This window comes from Mytilus californianus, unplaced genomic scaffold, assembly GCF_021869535.1.
Source record: "Mytilus californianus isolate M0D057914Y unplaced genomic scaffold, xbMytCali1.0.p SCAF_1, whole genome shotgun sequence".
Taxonomy (NCBI): domain Eukaryota; kingdom Metazoa; phylum Mollusca; class Bivalvia; order Mytilida; family Mytilidae; genus Mytilus; species Mytilus californianus.
The window spans coordinates 106,870,471-106,888,858 of record NW_026262581.1 but is presented as its reverse complement, the minus strand read 5'-3'; the positions used below and the strand labels follow the sequence as shown (position 1 = coordinate 106,888,858).

The 18,388-nt window shown below is 33.0% G+C and overlaps 2 protein-coding genes across 3 annotated transcripts in view; one reads left to right on the top strand and one right to left on the bottom strand.

Annotated features, from left to right (window-relative positions):
- The window catches only part of LOC127729108 (TBC1 domain family member 25-like), a 447,590-nt gene that overhangs the window by 152,079 nt on the left and 277,123 nt on the right, over positions 1–18,388 (bottom strand). The window lies entirely within an intron of this gene.
- LOC127729043 (putative helicase MOV-10) overlaps positions 7,278–18,388 on the top strand; it is a 43,656-nt gene continuing 32,545 nt past the window's right edge. Inside the window, exons 1-3 of the mRNA XM_052236669.1 lie at positions 7,278–7,384; positions 13,807–14,616; positions 15,675–15,916. Coding sequence (XP_052092629.1) covers positions 13,847–14,616; positions 15,675–15,916 — 1,012 coding nt within the window. The 5' untranslated portion in view covers positions 7,278–7,384; positions 13,807–13,846. The remainder of the gene's footprint in view (positions 7,385–13,806; positions 14,617–15,674; positions 15,917–18,388) is intronic.

The following is an 18,388-nucleotide window of genomic DNA, read 5'->3' as shown; positions in this document are numbered from 1 at the left end:
TAGTGATCGTTCCAGAAATATTTAAAGCCATTCGTTAAAAAAATCTGTCGGACGTCAGAGTAATCTCGGACTAGGTGAATATTTAAGGTTGTTTATAACTTTGGAATTATTATAAAAGGTGTAACAATTCATCTGTCTCGTAACCTGATAATGCTATGTAGAAGTCATCACGTGCGTGTAATTATTAACCTTTTTAGTCTTTAAAACATATTGGATAAATACGTTAATAACATTTTTCTACATTGAGACGATAGAGAAAACCATAAATATTCTTGTAACATACGATTAAAATGTACAACCTTTAACGTAAATTTGAGCTATCCTTCGCCATTTTACACACTACACGCGCATCACATTGTTTTCCACAAACACCCGACTTTAGGTACATGTAATTTTTAATATCGGATATTTCCCGATTTCCAAGTTCCAATGATTAAAACATATTCGGCAAAACTGAAAATAAGCTTGCCCTCTTTCCGAATGTAGTTAATTTTCTTATGTCATTCTGTTAAATATGGACCAATTTTTTAGATCTTTTCAGCTTTTGCCTTCATTTATTGAACGGAAACAGGTGTCGTTATTCATGTGGCGATTCACAAATAACCACGGGAGTTTCCGTGTTTATTTGCATTGGTATGTAGATATAAAGACACTCGATACCAAATCACATGATAAGACCAGCTTCAGTTAACAGAACAGGCGAAGGCGGCATCGCAGATACCCCACAAAGGAGTTATCACGTACTTGACGAACTGAGTCGGAACCTTTTATTTTCTTAAAGAAATCAGTGGGATGGGAATGTGCTAATTTTTCGTTGGAGTTCCTGTCAATATAATACTTCCATGGTTTTACAAATGTTTTGCCTCTATCAAATTCGTGAAGTTTATTCCAGAAACACGCTCTCATATTTATACCTTATTATAGGGGTGTTAGTACTCATGAGTTGCCTTTTTCTTCTATTTTTTCTTATCAAGAAACATGTATTCAGCCAATTTCGTAAAGACTATTTGACGATGTTGCGTTTGTTTTCCGTATGAACTACTAGTACATGTATATTCGAAGCACTTATATGCCCACCGTCACTGGTGCGGGCTAAACTACAATCGTTGCTGCCGAAAAGGCAAACACTGTATGTTGTGTGGTCGTTAAATAATTTATTTCTAGAACGGTGCATATTAATCATTTTAAAATGATTTTTTTTATAGAAAAATATGTTTCTCAAGTTTGGTCCTCAATTCAAAAGTGAGGTATTGCATCATTTGCCTCATGACTTTGTTAACCTATGTCCTCCTGACTTGAATTTCTGTTGGTTTATGACCTGTGTAGAAATGTCAGTATTAAAAGATTTGAGTAACTTTATATTCATACGCAATGTAGTTTGAATCACATTTGGTCCCTTTTTACACCTTTTTTACACAAGGGAAAATGGTACTTGTATAACTCTTAAGTACCACGCCTTAGTGTGTCCTCAACCGCTAAGCAATCAATCCAATCAAACTTTTGACTCCCGCTGTTGCACTCAACTAACCTGCAGAGAACTAAACATTTAAAGCTGTTCTTTCCAAACGGGAGAATGGTACTTGTATAACTCTTAAGTACCATCCCTTGGTGTCACGGTCCTCAACCGCTCAGCAATCAATCTAACCAAACCTTTGACTCCCGCTGTCGCACTCAATTAACCTACAGAGAACTAAACATTTTAAGCTGTCCTTTTACAACGGGAGAAGGATACTTGTATAACTCTTAAGTACCACCCCTTGGTGTGTCCTCAAACGCTCCGCAATCAATTCAACCAAATATTTGACTCCCACTGTCGCACTAAACTAACCTACAGAGAACTAAGCATTTTAAGCTGTCATTTTACAACGGGAGAGTGGTACTTGTACAACTATTAAACACCATCCCTTGGTGTGTCCACAACCGCTAATCAATCAATCCAACCAAACTTTTGACTCCCTCAATTGCTCTCAAATAACCTGCATAGAGCTAAAGATTTTAAGCTGTCCTTTTCAAACGAGAGAATGGTACTTTTCAACAATGATCAAAACTCATACCGCGTAGCAAGCTATATAATACACCCCGATATCACAAATGTGAAACAATTCATACGAGAAAAATAACAGGCTGAATTCTCTAAAAACAATTAAACGAAAAACAAATATGGTACAAATGTATGCAGCAACAAACGACAACCACTGAAGTACAGGCTCCCGACTAGGGACAGGAACACACAGAATACGGTGGGGTTAACAATTCTAAGGCGCCCAACCTTCCCCTAACCCTGGACAGCGGGGTAACAGCATAACATAAGAACAAACTATAAAAATCGTACAAATATAGTAACAAGTAAAAAATAGTACAAGCACAAACACAATAGAGACACAACGTAGAGATCTGAGAGTGTTCACAGTTACTGAAAGCTAGTTCAAAGTCAATAACAACTTATAAAAAAATGTATCTAAGACTTAAATATCAAAGTGTGAAGACGTCATTAACAGTAACAGAAAAACAGGACCTTGTGCAATGCCAAAATATAGGTATCGACAGAATGTAGGGCCATGAATGTTCAAAGGTGTATAGCAATACTAGTAGAGTTTTCATCTATTGATAACAAATTCAATTTATTATACTTCACGTTAAAATGCCATATTTTGATTGGCTAAAACGAGGGTGTTAATTTACTCTATTACCCTTCATGGAGACGCTTGATCAAGTGTGCGCTTTATTAAATACGACTCTATCCTATGGCAAATACTCTATTACCCTTCACAGAGACGCTTGATCAAGTGTGCGCTTTATTAAATACGGATGGTTGTTATGTACAAGACGTCATAGTTTATTACTTTGAATTTGAAATTTAATCGACAGTAATAACAGAACATTCAGTATAATAAATTAAATAACACATATCTGAGAGGGTGATAGAACAGATTGTTACCCCTCGAAAAGACATTGTCAACCTTGGCTTCGCCTCAGTTGACAATGTTTTCTCGGGGTAACAATCTGCTCTATCACCCTCTCAGCTATGTGTTATTTATATAATGTATACAAATAAAACTAATTTTCAAAATTAATTACTGTGTTTAATTGCCATAAGTTTGTGTAAGGTAACACGATACCAAATGGCATATCTCCCGATTTCTAAATTTTTTGGCATGGCACACTTCTACTTTGATTCGCGTTACATCGGAATATGAAATAAAAAATAGGGGTCACCATTTTTTTTTTTTTTTTTTTTTTAATTTTTATAAGAAAACTTCAATTTTGGCGACAAATTTACATAGATATATATATAGGGAACATGCGTTTTTTAACTATTTTTTTTAGATTTTTCAATGGATGGCTATGTTCTATGATACACGGAGAAAGAATAAAATCTAACATAATATCTAGGATTGTATACTGAATCCATGCATGTATTGAAACACGTATGTATCCATCCTTGTTTTTAGATACATTGCTTCAAAGTTTACCGATACGCTTAGAATTTGACAGAAAATGTGACGTTACTGAATACAGAATAACGTTATTTTTATTTAGAGGTATTGAATAAAAAATATGTAACGGGATCTGAATGATGTTTGTTATTTTATTTTCATTTCCTCTATCGTAAATTTCCTATTAATTAAATATAACATTCTACTGAGTTAATTTTATTTCGTCCTAATCGGGTGCACTTTTAGCTTTTCAGAACTGAATCTTCAACTTAACCCTACCAAACTAGACTCAACGGTGATGTCAACACTGTATTCATGCATGAATAAATAAAGTGCTTCAAAAATTTGATTTGGTAAACAGTGATGTTGAAGTACAATTTGAATTGTTTGATTGTTGGTTGCTTAACATCCAGTGTCAAATATTTCATGCATTTTCAGGACGATACAATACAATTTGAAATAGTTGTGTTTAAAAGACACATTTGATGTAGCCGTCAAAAAAAGGTTTAACATTCTGTTAGTTGTAAAAATTATAAAGAAAATCAACAACCTGATAAAATACACATTCTAAATATAGTATACTCTGTATGGTTTAAACGAGTGAGTTGCCAGTATGCGTAGTTAGTCGGACAAATCTTGCAAACTGAATGCAAAATTTTATTTAAAAAGACAAAGTCCAATATTCTGTCATTCGAGGAAAATTATTAAAAAAAAATCCTGAGAATTTATATGCACCCTCTATATAGGTAAATCTCTCGGCGCAATATAGTATCAAAATGCCAAATCCAGCAACCTTTCATTTAAACAAAAATCTGACAAGATGCACATTTTTAGTGTATGTACTAGCACCGGTTCATAATTTAAAAGTTCAAGCTTAAAAACTTAGTCCTAAGAAATCAGCCGTATAAAACCCTATTTACAAAGTGCGGAACGGACTGTCGAACGGATACGGGTAAAAAAATATGCTCCTAACATTTTCTCGAGGGAGCAAAATATATATTAGCATATATGATTATGTTCTATCTTATAAGGCATTAGGTGACAAAATATCTTTTTGAATAAGCAGTTCATAGTGGAGTGGTAATTGTGAGATCTCAAATGTAGCAATGTAAGCAAGTTAACATCTACGTCATTTGGTCTTTGATGGAAAGTTGTCTCATTGGCAATCATACCCGTGACATCTCCTTATTTCATAATGGTTTGAGTTTTCTCCTGAAATACAAAAAATTTAAAGGCTTTAACAAGTATGTACTAGGAGACTAAAATATGTTGCTGTTATAGTTAAAATCTGACTTTTGTTGTGAACATGTGATGTTATAATTAATTTGTTAATCGTCTGTGAGTCGTTTTGTCTCCAACTTTGTGAAAAAGTGTGTTTTTCATTAGCTGTACCTGTACATCATGTCCAACTCAAAACAACAAAAACACACACATCCCCGAAGACCCAAGTGCAAATTAACATGAATCTAAATTCAAAATGACTTTAAGATCTCGTTGGTTTTTTGTCCCCCGCGCGAAGCGTTGAGGGAGACATAGAAATACCGGGCGTCCGTCCTTCACGGTCCGTCCGTTTAAAGAATCGATAAGTTTACCTAGAATCTAAGTTTACGGGCTCGATATACAACTTCACCATCGAAATTAGGATGTGTCATCCCGTTTGTTATAAGTTTTCTACAGGTACAGCCAAATTTCCGAACCAAATTTTTGTATCTATGAAAGAATTTAGTAAAGGTTTTGATTAATTTGTAGTAAGGAAATTCTTTACTTAAAATAATTTACCAGTTATACATAGATTACGTTCATTGAAATCCAAAACGTCACTGGAGACACGGGTATGGCGAAGGTGTTGGGATGTATACACACCGTTAGTTAGGGTCAATATATGTTCAGTGACAAAACTGCATTATGTCGATTAATATCTTTGCCTTTGTCCCCATAGAGGATTCTTAATTGGCATAAATTTAACAAACATAATATTTGCTTCGCATCATTGCTTCGCGTTATATTTAGTTTCATGGAATTCTGATGGAATTGTGAATGCCTTACGGAAAGGAAAATAAATTATATACGGTGGGTATTGGAGACGCGTTCGAAGAGTTAAGGTAGCACTCCACAGTTAGGTGCCAGTGCAGTTTCGCATTTTGGCCCCTGGGGATTTTTCAAATATGAGAGCTAGTGTGCAATAAAATTCATTTTTGGATAGCTGAAGATTAATATAGCCTTCATAGTGGGTTTATAGGAACATCTAGATTGTGTAATGCATTTATTTTGGGCTGTTTTCAGTATGACAATCCGTATTTTCATATCCAAACCAGACATCGGTCCGGCAAGTATTGCATTGTTTTTTTCTAACTTTTTGTCGCACGAACTTTGTGATTAAATTTTACGAAAAAATGAGGCGAAAGACACCCAATTTTTATTTGATAATTTGGTAGATTAATGTCAACAGTTTCAGAAAAGGTATTACTCATAGGCATTGAAATTCTAGTCTAAACCTAATTTTGGGGGAATATGTGACATTTTCATGCCCGTTTTTGCAATATATTTTTTAAATAAATGCAGAATGTTGCCATGGATACACAAAACTGAAGGATTTATTTTTCACCATTTTAACTTTTGAAAATTAAAATCTATGGAAGATACTGCCATACATATGTACATGTATGACACAAACAGTTGTCTTAATGTATTAGAAAGCCAGGAATAGAAGATGATTAAACATTTTGTGGTTCAATTCTTATTTTTATTTTCTAACGTATATTTATGATCGCGTCGTTTGTATATTGTTGGGTAAGATCCGAATGGGGCAATATATGTCTCTGATTTGACATTATAAAGAAGTTACACAGGCATACCTGTGTCTCGTCTATGTATACCTTTATATAAAAAAGCGACCCGCCCCATTCGGATCTTACCCAACAATATACAAACGACGCGATCATAAATATACGTTAGAAAATAAAAATAAGAATTGAACCACAAAATGTTTAATCATCTTCTATTCCTGGCTTTCTAATACATTAAGACAACTGTTTGTGTCATACATGTTATATTATGTCTCTTGTATTATATGTCTCTGGTCAAATATATCAATGGGGTGCTATTTTACAGAGCCGGATAATGTAACAATGGGTAGAAATATATATGCCAATGATCATAAATATCCATCTTCTATTTCGTTTGTAAAAACTTTGTACTAAACAAATTATTGTGAATGATCTCATGTCATTACATTAGCATCTAGTTAACATGTCAATTTTATGTCTGATAGCTAGGAAATATTTAAATATTACTAACTATAATATGATAAATAAGTAAACTGGTCCGCCATTCCATCTAAATCTCCGCACCGAAGGTGTAGCGATAAGTGAACACAACAGGGTTCCAGTTTAATAAAAAGTTAACACATTTTTTAAAAAAATATTTTGAAGGGCTTGTACTAAAGTTTCATACGTACCAAAGAATAAATATAGCTCGGAATATTTTATCATAAAATTTGAACCCTATTCAGGATTTAATTGTCATATTTGACCATTTACTTATTCTCAGATGCAGAGACATATAATACAATTGTATTATATGTCTCTGTCAGATGTAACTAGGAAGTTGTAGGATACAATCCTAGCCAAACCTTCAGTACTGTCGAGAAGTGAGCCAGGGTCCCAGTTTAGCCCTACAGTAATCCAAAATTTAACATGAAAGTTGCAGTGTATATTTCGATGAAGCAATGGCTGGTGATAAGTCACACCACACGGTTTATACAAATTGCAACTAATGACCTAAATGGGATTTTTAATCTCAAAAACGTTTTTAATCGGGGAATTTTCAAAACAAAAATTATGAAACAATAAGGACAAGAACCGTTATTTTTGGAAATTCCCGCAAAATATTTATCATTATTTTTCTCTTTCCTTTTCATTTGGCATGCATTATTTGTAGCTTTCTTTGTAAGTTGATTGCATAAGACCAAATAATCATGTTTGCCGATGTCATTACTCTGCATAATACATGAAATTGTGAGATCAATCTTAACGTCCATTGGCATTGACAATAATGTCAATATGAAGATTTTGTTATGCAATATGAGTTGTAAAATGAACAGAATCTGTTCTAAGAGTAAGACCTGACACACCTGATTAAAGGTGTCGTTAAGTCGTGGACACAATGTCCTCTTCCCTAGGTTAACCCTTTCACTGCCACACCGATTCCATACTTTGCCAGGGAAGATTTTGGTTATTCAAAAAACAACTGCACCGCTTATGACGTCCACAATGAGAGAACGTCATGGAGAGGGGCCAAGATGGAGGTGTGCACAGAATTACAAGTATCTTGGGGATTTTAATGTTTTGATCTGAAACGCGGCAGAAGAAATGCGAGTCATACGTATTTGAGGGGTTCCGTAGTAAATTGCAAGCGATACATTTATGTTTTGAATTGTTTTCAAATTTAACTTATAACAGTACTATATCAGTTAAACTTGAATATTGAAAATCGGACATTTATTTAGTATGTCTTATTGAAATTCAACCTATTTTAAAATGCCATGATAAGTTTTATTTACATGTATATACTGAATACACCTAATCGCTATTTACTCCAATCCGGATAAGTTCTGAAATTACACAACTTTTTCATCCAGTTGAAGCTATCTGGGGCCCTGTTTAAACAACGTATTATGCATAAAACTTTTCATTGTGACATGTTTAAACCATCGTAAACACCTCATTCAAATCAGTTTTTTTTTAATTTTGATTTGTGTTTTAAAAAGTTGATCATAATCTATCATAGTGTCCACTTTCTAAACATTTTCCTTCCTCAGCTCATTACTGGTGACCTTTGTATTTGAGACCCTTGACCCAAACAGGAAGTTGTCTAAATGACTGTTTTTCTGGATTGGACCAAATAGCGATAAGGGTATATTTGAAAAGTACACTTGAACATGTATGTGATATATCATAAAACAGAAACACTCTTTGATAATTAAGTATATTGGGGATTCCGGAAATAACATGAACAGTTTCTATTTAGATGTTATTGGCTTTGAACTAGCTTTCAGTAACGGCGTGTGAGTACTCTCAGATCTATACTTAGTGTCTTTTGTGTTTTTGTGCTTTGTTTCGATCTGATGAGTTGAGATCTTTTCAAGTGATACGGGAGACAGATTTATAAACATGTTTTCGAATCCCATATTTGAATTTTATGAAATATTGCACTACTGCATTGTTATAATTTTCCAATATAAAATACTGTTTAAACTAAGTGATTTTTATACGACCGCAAAAAAATTTTGAGGTCGTATATTGGTATGACGTTGGCGTCGTCGTCCGGCGTCGTCGTCCGAATACACAATGGTTTTCGCACTCTAACTTTAGTTTAAGTGAATGGATCTCTATGAAATTTTACCATAAGGTTCAATACCACAATAGGAAGGTGGGGATTGATTTTAGGGGTTATGGTACCAACAGTTAAGGAATTAGGGGCCAAAAAGGGGCCGAAAATAAGCATTTTTGTAACTTCCAGACATAACTTGTGTGTTAGCATATGGATCTCTTTGACATTGTACCACAAGATTCCATATCACAAAGGGTCAATGCTGGGATTGATTTTGGGGTTAATTGCCTCAAAATTTTAGGAATAAGGGGCCAAAAGGGGGCAAAAAACAAGCATTTTTCTAGTTTCATGACAATAACTTGTGTGTAAGTGTATGGATCTTTCTGAAATTTTACTACAAGGTTCCATTTCACAAAGGGAAAGCTGGAATTGAGTGTTGTGGTAATTGCCCAAAACGTTCAGTAAGAAGGGGCCTAAAAAGGGGTTTAAAATAAGCATTTTTTAGTTTCTAGACAATAACTTGTGTTCAAGTGTATGGATCTCTCTAAAATTGTATTACAAGGTACCATACCACAAAGGCAAGGCTGTTATTGAGCTTGGTTTGGGGGGAAAGGGGGATGGGGGTGATGAATCATAAGGGGGGCGGGGGTCAAAAAAGGGGTAATTTTTTTTTTTCCTTTTTTTTTTGTTTAAAATTTACATTTTAAGTTAGTTATTTTTTATCACGAAGAGAAAGTAGGAATTGAGTTTTGGGGTTAATTGCTCATTTATGAATAAGGGGCCAAATATTGGTCGAAAATAAGGATTTTTTTAGTTTGCAACAAAAACTTGTGTTCAAGTGTATGGATATCTGTGAAATTGTATTGCAATGTACCATACCACAAATTGAAGGTTGTGATTGAGGTGGGGGATGATGAATCAAAAGGGGGTTGAAAAAATGTGTGGGGGGTAGGATTTTTTTTTTTCCTTTTTTTTTCTTTAAAATTTTCCATTTAAAGATGGTTGTTTCAGATTTATATATGAAAGAAAACAATAATGATACGGTTATATATCATGAGGAACTGAGATTTAAAATTATGTATATTGGAAATTTAGGTTACATTGGAAAGTAATAATTGGCTTTGGGGGGGGGGTGGTTATGGCTCTAATGTTTAAGGAATAAGGGGAAAAAAGGTTAAAAAACAAGGGTTTCCATTTTAATAGACAAATAATTGAGTAAAGAACATTATTTAAAAGCAGTGTAAGGTTGGTAATTCAAACTCATTTAAATATCTCATCTACACTGCTTTTAAATTATGTAAATTGGAAATTTGCCAATAACTTTATTGTTAATAAATGCATTGGAAATTTGCCAACAATTTTAGTGTAATAAACTTCATTGGAAATTTGCCAATATAAAATTTTGCTGATGAAGGTTTTTTGTTTACCTTTAGCCTTGACTATGAAGTCATTTTCTATTTTTATAGCCTTATGATGTAGTTGAATTATTTAATACTTTTATGATGTGTTTAAATGGGGTTTTATCATGTTTATGGTTGCAAATTTATTGTTTTAGTATAATAAACTCCATTTAAAATTTGCCAATAAAAAAAATTTTTGTTTATTTTTAGCTATGATTATGATGTCATTTTCTATTTTACTTTTATGGTTGCAAAGAAATTTTTATTTTTAGATATTACTGTTAAATGATGCTGATTAAGGTTTTTGCTATGTTTAGCCATGACTATGATGTCATTTTCTATTTTAATATCTGTTATGATGTATTTTAATGGGCTTTTATGGTTACAAAGGAATTTTATTTTTAGATATTACTATAAAATGTTGCTGATGCTGATTAAGGATTTTGTTTATTTTTAGCCATGACTATGATGTCATTTTCTATTTTAATACCTTTATGATGTAATTTCCATTTTTAGATATTACTGTTAAATGATGCTGATTAAGGGTTTTTTGCTATGTTTAGCCATGACTATGATGTCATTTTCTATTTTAATATCTTTATGATGTATTTAAATGGGCTTTTATGGTTGCAAAGGAATTTTATTTTTAGATATTACTTTAAATGTTGCTGATTAAGGATTTTTGTTTATTTTTAGCCATGACTATGATGTCACTTTCTATTTTAATACCTTTATGATGTATTTAAATGGGCTCCCATGTATTTAGATTTTTGATTATTTATACATGTTACCAAATTGGTCCACATTGAACAAAAACGGTCCAAATTTCAACTTTATTACATTACATCAAACATTGAATTCTACATATTCTTTGATATATTGAAATTAACAAACAATTTAGTTTATGGATATTCCACCATAATAGGTAAATTAAATTTTTTCCAGTTCTTACACCACATTCATCCTGTGTCAGAAACCTATGCTGTGTCAAATATTTAATGACAATCCAAAGTCATAGCTGTATCAAGCTTGAATTTTGTGTCCATACTTGCCCCAACTGTTCAGGGTTCGACCTCTGCGGTCGTATCAAGCTGCGCCCCAGCGAAGCATTTTATTATGATTTGTTTTTATGGTGTGCTGTTACACCACTGTCCCAGGTTGGGGAGGGTTGGCGCCCACAAACATGTTGAACCCCTCTTCATCAAGTTCTATATGTGCCTGTCCCAATTCATGAACCTGTGGCGTTTGTTGCTGTTTATAATATTTATTTTCGTTTATTGTTTTGTACATAAATCAGGTCGTTTGATTTCTTGTTTGAACTGTTTGAATTTGTCATTTCGGGGCCTTTTATAGCTTGCTATGCAGTATGGGTTTTGCTCACTGTTGCATGAAGGCCATACGGTGACCTATAGTTGCTGACTTCTACGTCATTTGGTTTCTGGTGGAGAGTTCTCTCATTAGCAATCATACCACATCTTCTAATTTTTATATCGTGTACACTCAGAAAGAACGACTATTTTATGCAAATCTGCGATCTCTTAAAAGTTCGGTAGAGTTTCAACAGTTGGTCATCGGATTCACAATATGAACTGTTTGCAAGTTAGATTGACCCGACAGAAATTGAAGTACACGATATGTACCATATTTAGTTAAACCATTGGGGAATGATTCTATTGAACATAAATAACACAGTTAACGTGAATCACCATGATAAACTAGTTTGATGATGGACAGCGATTGCGGACTTTCAGGATTTCTCTTCTCCTGTCAATAAATAATAATCGCCAAATATTTAAAGAGCTATTTTAAACATTCTTTGATTAAAAAAATACGGGTATCTATGTGTTTGGAGGGTGTTTATTTTGAAGATACAGGTATAAAACTTAAGGTAGATCGGGCTTCTTCCGCCAGCTCGGATTGTAAAATACTAGAAAACAATCGGTCTAGATCTTTAATGAAATATGCATTTTAAATGAGGAATGCATTCATTTTGTAAGACTTTTCATCTTAAGGAAGATAATTGTGTGTTTTATTGTATTATTCCAATAGTTTTATTAAAAAATCAAAACCTGCAGCTTGGAAAAAAATCTCCGTGACCTCACTTTTTAATATAGTTTTGAAAACAACATGAGTCTTCATTTAATCCAAAGTATGAACAAATTCTATCTTTTTTTTATTAGATTTAATCCCCTCCTCTGAATAAAACCGAAATCTTCCCGCATTAAAACCCCGTGTCGAGCCTCAATGTATTGTCCTTACCATCTGTGACGTAATGTGTATTGTTACAAAACAGACGAAATAGGCAACAGTTGCTAAGCCTAAAAAAAGACCGTTGGCATTTGAAAGGAGTACAGAAAGCCTAAATATAGGCTTTACGGCATAGTAAGGGTTAAGTAGATGGAACAGTTATCTGTACCAGTACATAATACAGGTTTATGTGAAGGTACTCATAAATGTGAATTATATCCCAAAATGTTTTTTTATAATTTATATGAAATTTTCATGACTACATAATCTTTCAATACACCTTTTCGCTATTTGGAAATCTGGGCTGCTTGAAATATTGATATCATACAACAATCACTTTTCCATTGTGGCGTCAGATATTTTCTATTATAACGTCAAAATTTTAATGGAATTTTTGTGATGTTCAGTAATGGCGGACAAATAGCGATAAGGTGTATCAGTTTACTTGAGGTCTGGAGCTGGTAACTGCTATTTGTCCTTTGTTAATTTATGTTAATCATTGTCAATTTGAATTGTTGCTTCTTTTACCTATTTTAACAGCGGATTTTAAAAGGGGCCCAAATAAGCATTTTTCTAGTTTCCAGACAATAACTTGTGGAACGGTGTATGGATCTCTCTGAAATTATACCGCAAGTTTCCATACCACAAAGGGATGGTTAGGATTGGCTTTGAGGGTTATGGCTAAAACCGTTTAGGAATTAGGGACAAAAAAGGGGAAAAAACAAGGGTTTCCTGGTTAATGGACAGTTAAAAAAAAGTACAATGTTGAGTTTGGATTACCTCCCTTACATTGCTTTTAAATTATGTATAAAGAAATGTTGTATTGTCTTGAGGTGATTTGCTGTCAATTTATTTTTAGAAGTTACTATTTAAAAATGCTGATTAAGGAATATTTACTATATTAATTTTAGCCATGATTATGTATGTCATTTTCTATTTTAAGACTTTTACGATGTATTTAAATGGTTAATAATGGTTGCAAACTCCATTGGAAATTTGAATTGAGATTATGACCATATCTTGAGGGAAAGAAAAGGGGTGGGGGGTTGTAGGTGAATATTCAAAAATTTCAAATATTTTTTTTTGGGGGGTGGGGGTCAATTCGCAACAGCATATTGTATTGCACAAAAGCAAAAATTGAATATAAAATATAAATTCAAATCATATAACCAATTCTAAGTTCTTTGACTACAGTTATTCTGTGTCAGAAACCTATTGTGTGTCAAATATTTAATTACAATCCAAATTCAACCCTGTATCAAGGGCGAATAATGTGTCCATTTTTGCCCCAACTGTTCAGGGTTGGTCCTCTGCGGTGGTATCCAGCTGCGCACGGCGAAATTTATAATTAATATGAAATTAATAATTTATATCTTTTTTTTTCCATCAAGGCTTTAGAAAGAAAACTGGCATACTGTTTAATGGTCAAACATGAAAGGCAACAATTTCCGGCTGTTTAATGAAAGTAAAGACCGTGGATTGGACTTTCTAAGATTTCTGTCTACAGAAGAGATTTCAATTCAAAATCAAGAGAAAGAGAAGATAAAAAATGTTTATCATTCTGGCTACAATGCTTACAGAAAACAGATAAAACCAAATGAATCTCAGATCCCATTTCCAGTGATCATTAAAGCCCTGTTTATCATGGGAAAGCTTCATTTGCGAGAAAACAGAATGTTTATGGGAGAAGCACCTTTAGAATATATCAACTCCCATCAGAATAGGTCTCCCAGGCATCAAAACAGTGCATATCAAAATTTACCTGCACCAAATATTTCAGGGAATTCACTCAGAAGAAATGGTAAAAACCACAATACAAAAATTCCATCAGCCAGTGTCCAACAAAAAGGTACTGAAAATCAAAACACAGAGTCAGGAGCACCTAAAAAAAGGTCTAGAAACAGGAGGTTTAGACGAAAATTTCCTGGTCGAGTAGCAGTTGATCAGCATCTTCTAATAAATAAAGAGTCTTCAAGTGAAAGTGATGCTGAATCACCTGGGAGTGACACATCACCAAACCATAACACTAATGCTAATACATTTAAAGTTTCTGATTTTGATCTTTACACTCGTAAAATTGGAAATATCTATGAATGCATTGCATGCTTAGCAAAATGTACATCTAGAGATGAAATTGAACGTCATCTAGAAGGAAAACGTCACAGACTTGGTGTAATGACTTTTGAATTGAAGAAAAGAAGGTGATTTTATTGACATATCTCTTGTTATGTACATGTAGATCATAATAAAAACAAGGAGCTATGGTATAATTGCTAATGAGACAACTTTACACCAAAGACCATAGGATGAGGATGTTATCATGTTAACAACTATAGGTCACTGTACAATCTACAACAATGATCAAAATACGATATAGTAAGCTATAAAAGGCTCATCATGACAACATAGGGATTAATTCAAAAGAGAAAACCCATGAAATGATTATATTGGACCTCACATTCCACCGTTAATTTGACATAGACACTTTATCATGTATATAACAATGATACATTGTAACATCTTACATTTTAAGACACTTTCATCTTCTTAAGGACTTATTTATTATTTATAAGCAGGATAAGAATACTGTGGATTCATTATTGTTCATTTTGATACTAAATTTCTAGGATTTCATTTGTAAAGGTGAACCACAAACTTGAGTGTTTAATTGAAATCCAAATTTCATATAGGCTTGTGTGCAAAATTTATCAAAAACCAAGTTATCAAATATCCATGAATGTACAATTTTTGCTTTTTACTTAAAATAATAAAGCCAGTTTTCTTCCCTAATGAATAATGCTGAAATTAAGATATGTTTGCTAATGATGCAGGGATTGCATAAAAAATTTGTATGAATAGATAGACATGCTTAGTAAACTGTCCTATATACAGATGCTTTCGAGTTTCAGTTTTGTGAAATTGACCCTAATGAAAATTTAAAAAAAGATGCAAATATAACGATTTAATGATCAGCTGATCTTTACAGTTACCAGTGCTATTAGTAATAGTTCCAACTTTATTTGGTCTTTAGAATTATTGTATGATATACATTGTACATATCTGACAGAAAGGGTGCTAGAGCACATGACTTTTACCTCATTTCATGGTCCATTGGTTTTATGTTTTCAAGATTATATAATTTTTTTCAAGTTACCATCTGTAATAGTCAATAATTTGGTCTAAGGCATTATGGATGAAATGGCTACTATTAAAAAGAACTTTGTAGACACAAATTTGATGAAATAGATTTTATTTTCAGAAATGAATTGGTTCAAGATCAGAAAGGTATACAGATTATAAGTGATGTCCCTTGTGCAGACAGTACTTTTTGTTTGACAATACATGAAAAGGTTCCAAAGACTATGGTTTTGTCCATTAAAAACAACAGTAGTGACAGTTGTGAGTTGGTCCACTGTGAATTGCTGAAGCGGATCAGAGTTTTCCAGTTAGATGATGACCATGGTGTTACAGAATCACAGGCAACCATGAATATACTGCCAGGTTTGTAGGAGATATTAGTTCTTTACAAACTTCAAGAAATGTCAGGTAGAGTTCTATTGTTATGTTTCAAGTCAAAATCAATAATTTTGGTATTAGTCTGGTGAAGTAGATTGATTGATTGATTGTTGATGATTAACTCAACTTTCAGAACTCTCGGTTGTATTGTCAAGTCTGTTTTTATTAGTGAAGGAAACCAGAGTGCCTGGAGAGAACCACTATCCTTCTGCAGGATAAAACTGACAATCCTATTCAATTAAGATTAGAGTAGAACATACCTGCCATACACAGGATTGTCACCTACAACTCAGTGTTGACAGGCTAGTGATATTTTAGATGAACAACTTAGACCACTCAGACACTGAAGCCCCTATGTGATGTTGAGATTGTTGTGTTTAAATTATGATGCATTTAAAAAACACTTGTGCTATAGCGAATTCATCAGTTTTTTTTGGAAAATCATTGTTTTATGGGCTTCAGTATTTTTGTGCAACTTAAAAAAAGATTGTTTTCTTTCGTTCAAAATTGATAAGAATTTGAACTGTAATGTTTTTTAAAAGAAGTAATAACAATACCTGATCATGTATATTTTTTTATTGGGCAGGCATAGATAAGATTATTTGGCCTTAAGCATCTAAACCACCCTGTTGTTCTGTATAACATATACACAAAGGCCATGTTTAAAAGAACACTTGTACCAAAAGTTAAATGTTTTGATATGCTGCTAAACATTTCATTTAAGAAATAATTATTACTAATTATTATGTAATATCATGTGATTTCCTCTTAGAAGTTGTCAAGATTTTGAATACATCTTTTGTATATTTACTGTAATGGCTTTATCTACAATGCAGCATGCAGAACTTACTTTTTTATGTGAGACACTGTAAAAGTGTTTGTTCTCATTCTAAGCCCATTTATATTTTCTTCGATAATATAATTTTTTTAGTCCCCTACCGATTAAGTCGAAGGGGACTTTAGGTTTGCCCTCTGTCCGTCTGTCTGTCCGTCCATCTGTCCATCCGTCAGTCTGGCAAATCAGTTTTCCACACTTTTTTTCTTCGTTCTTGAAGATATTGATATGATATTTGGTATATAGTTTTGCCATGACAAGTTATAGATCAAGTTCGAATTTTGTTCCGGTCTGATGATTTAGTCTAGAGTTATGGACCATAACTCTGGACCATATCTAATGTTAGAGTACTATGTTAAACCATATTTTTGTACAAAGGGAGATAGCTCATTTTTTAAAAGACATTCTTTGGTAAGTTATTTGAAGAATTTTTTGGCAGGTTTGTTTGTTATTTTGTATAAACTAATTTTCTGAATGCTATATATATATATATAAAAAATTATGAAGTGAAATCCTTTAATTAGATAATAATCTATTTTTATTAATGTATATATTACATTTAATACATTGTGTAGATAAAAATTGTTGACATTTTATAGATAAGTTACAAATCTTTATTAGTTTGTGACAAATAAAAGAAAAAATGTTTGGAACTATTAATTATATTTGGTTATAATTTGAAAATAGATATACACTGTATTACATCATATCTAATTTTAGAGAACTATAAATCATATCTAATGTTAAAGTGTTTTCCATACTTTTATTCATCATGCTTGAAGATATTGATTGATAATTGGTATATAGTTTTATCATGACAAGTTATACAGATCAAGTTCGAAATTTTGTTTCGGTCTGATAATTTTGTGCAGAGTTATGGTCCTTGGACTTGAAAAATTCACTCATTTAATCAGTTTTCCACACTGTTTTCAGTCATGCTTGAAGCAGGGCTTCCAAAATTTTTTTGAGCCAGCCGGACATTTCATATCTCATCCCGATTTTAAATCCCTTTAGACTTAGTAAATTAGGCAACTATGATAATCAGTTGGCCATCATATATGATATAACCAATGAGTGAAATTAAAACGATGTTAAACTTTACTTTGATATAAATTCGATGTTCTGACGTAAAGTGTTAAATTGAAAGTTCAGCATTCGAAGTGTGCAACATCAGCGTAGTAATTCCGCTTTAGACTCTTTATTTGTGCAAAATAACGCTGTCAAAAGCTTTACTTTCGTTTTTAAAATCACATTTTCCTAATGCCGGATGTTGACTTGACAATGGTAAATCACGGATCAGAGACGGATACGTAATATCCGTGTAAGTTTACGATTGAGTTAAGTAGCCTTTTCAAGTTATTTCTTCAAGAAAATACTCGAAATGAACGTTAGATAAAGGTATCAATGATAATTTTAGCATTATTGAAGAATTAGGATGCATAATTAAATTTCCCACTGGCGGACAATATACACATGCGCACACGTGTACTAGTTCAAACAACGTGGTTCTGACGATTATTCGTTTAAAACCTTTTCAAATTTTTCATCAAATCATATTTATTAACATATTTCTTATAATTTCAATCTTTTAGACTAAATTAATTAGATGCAACCCGCTGAAA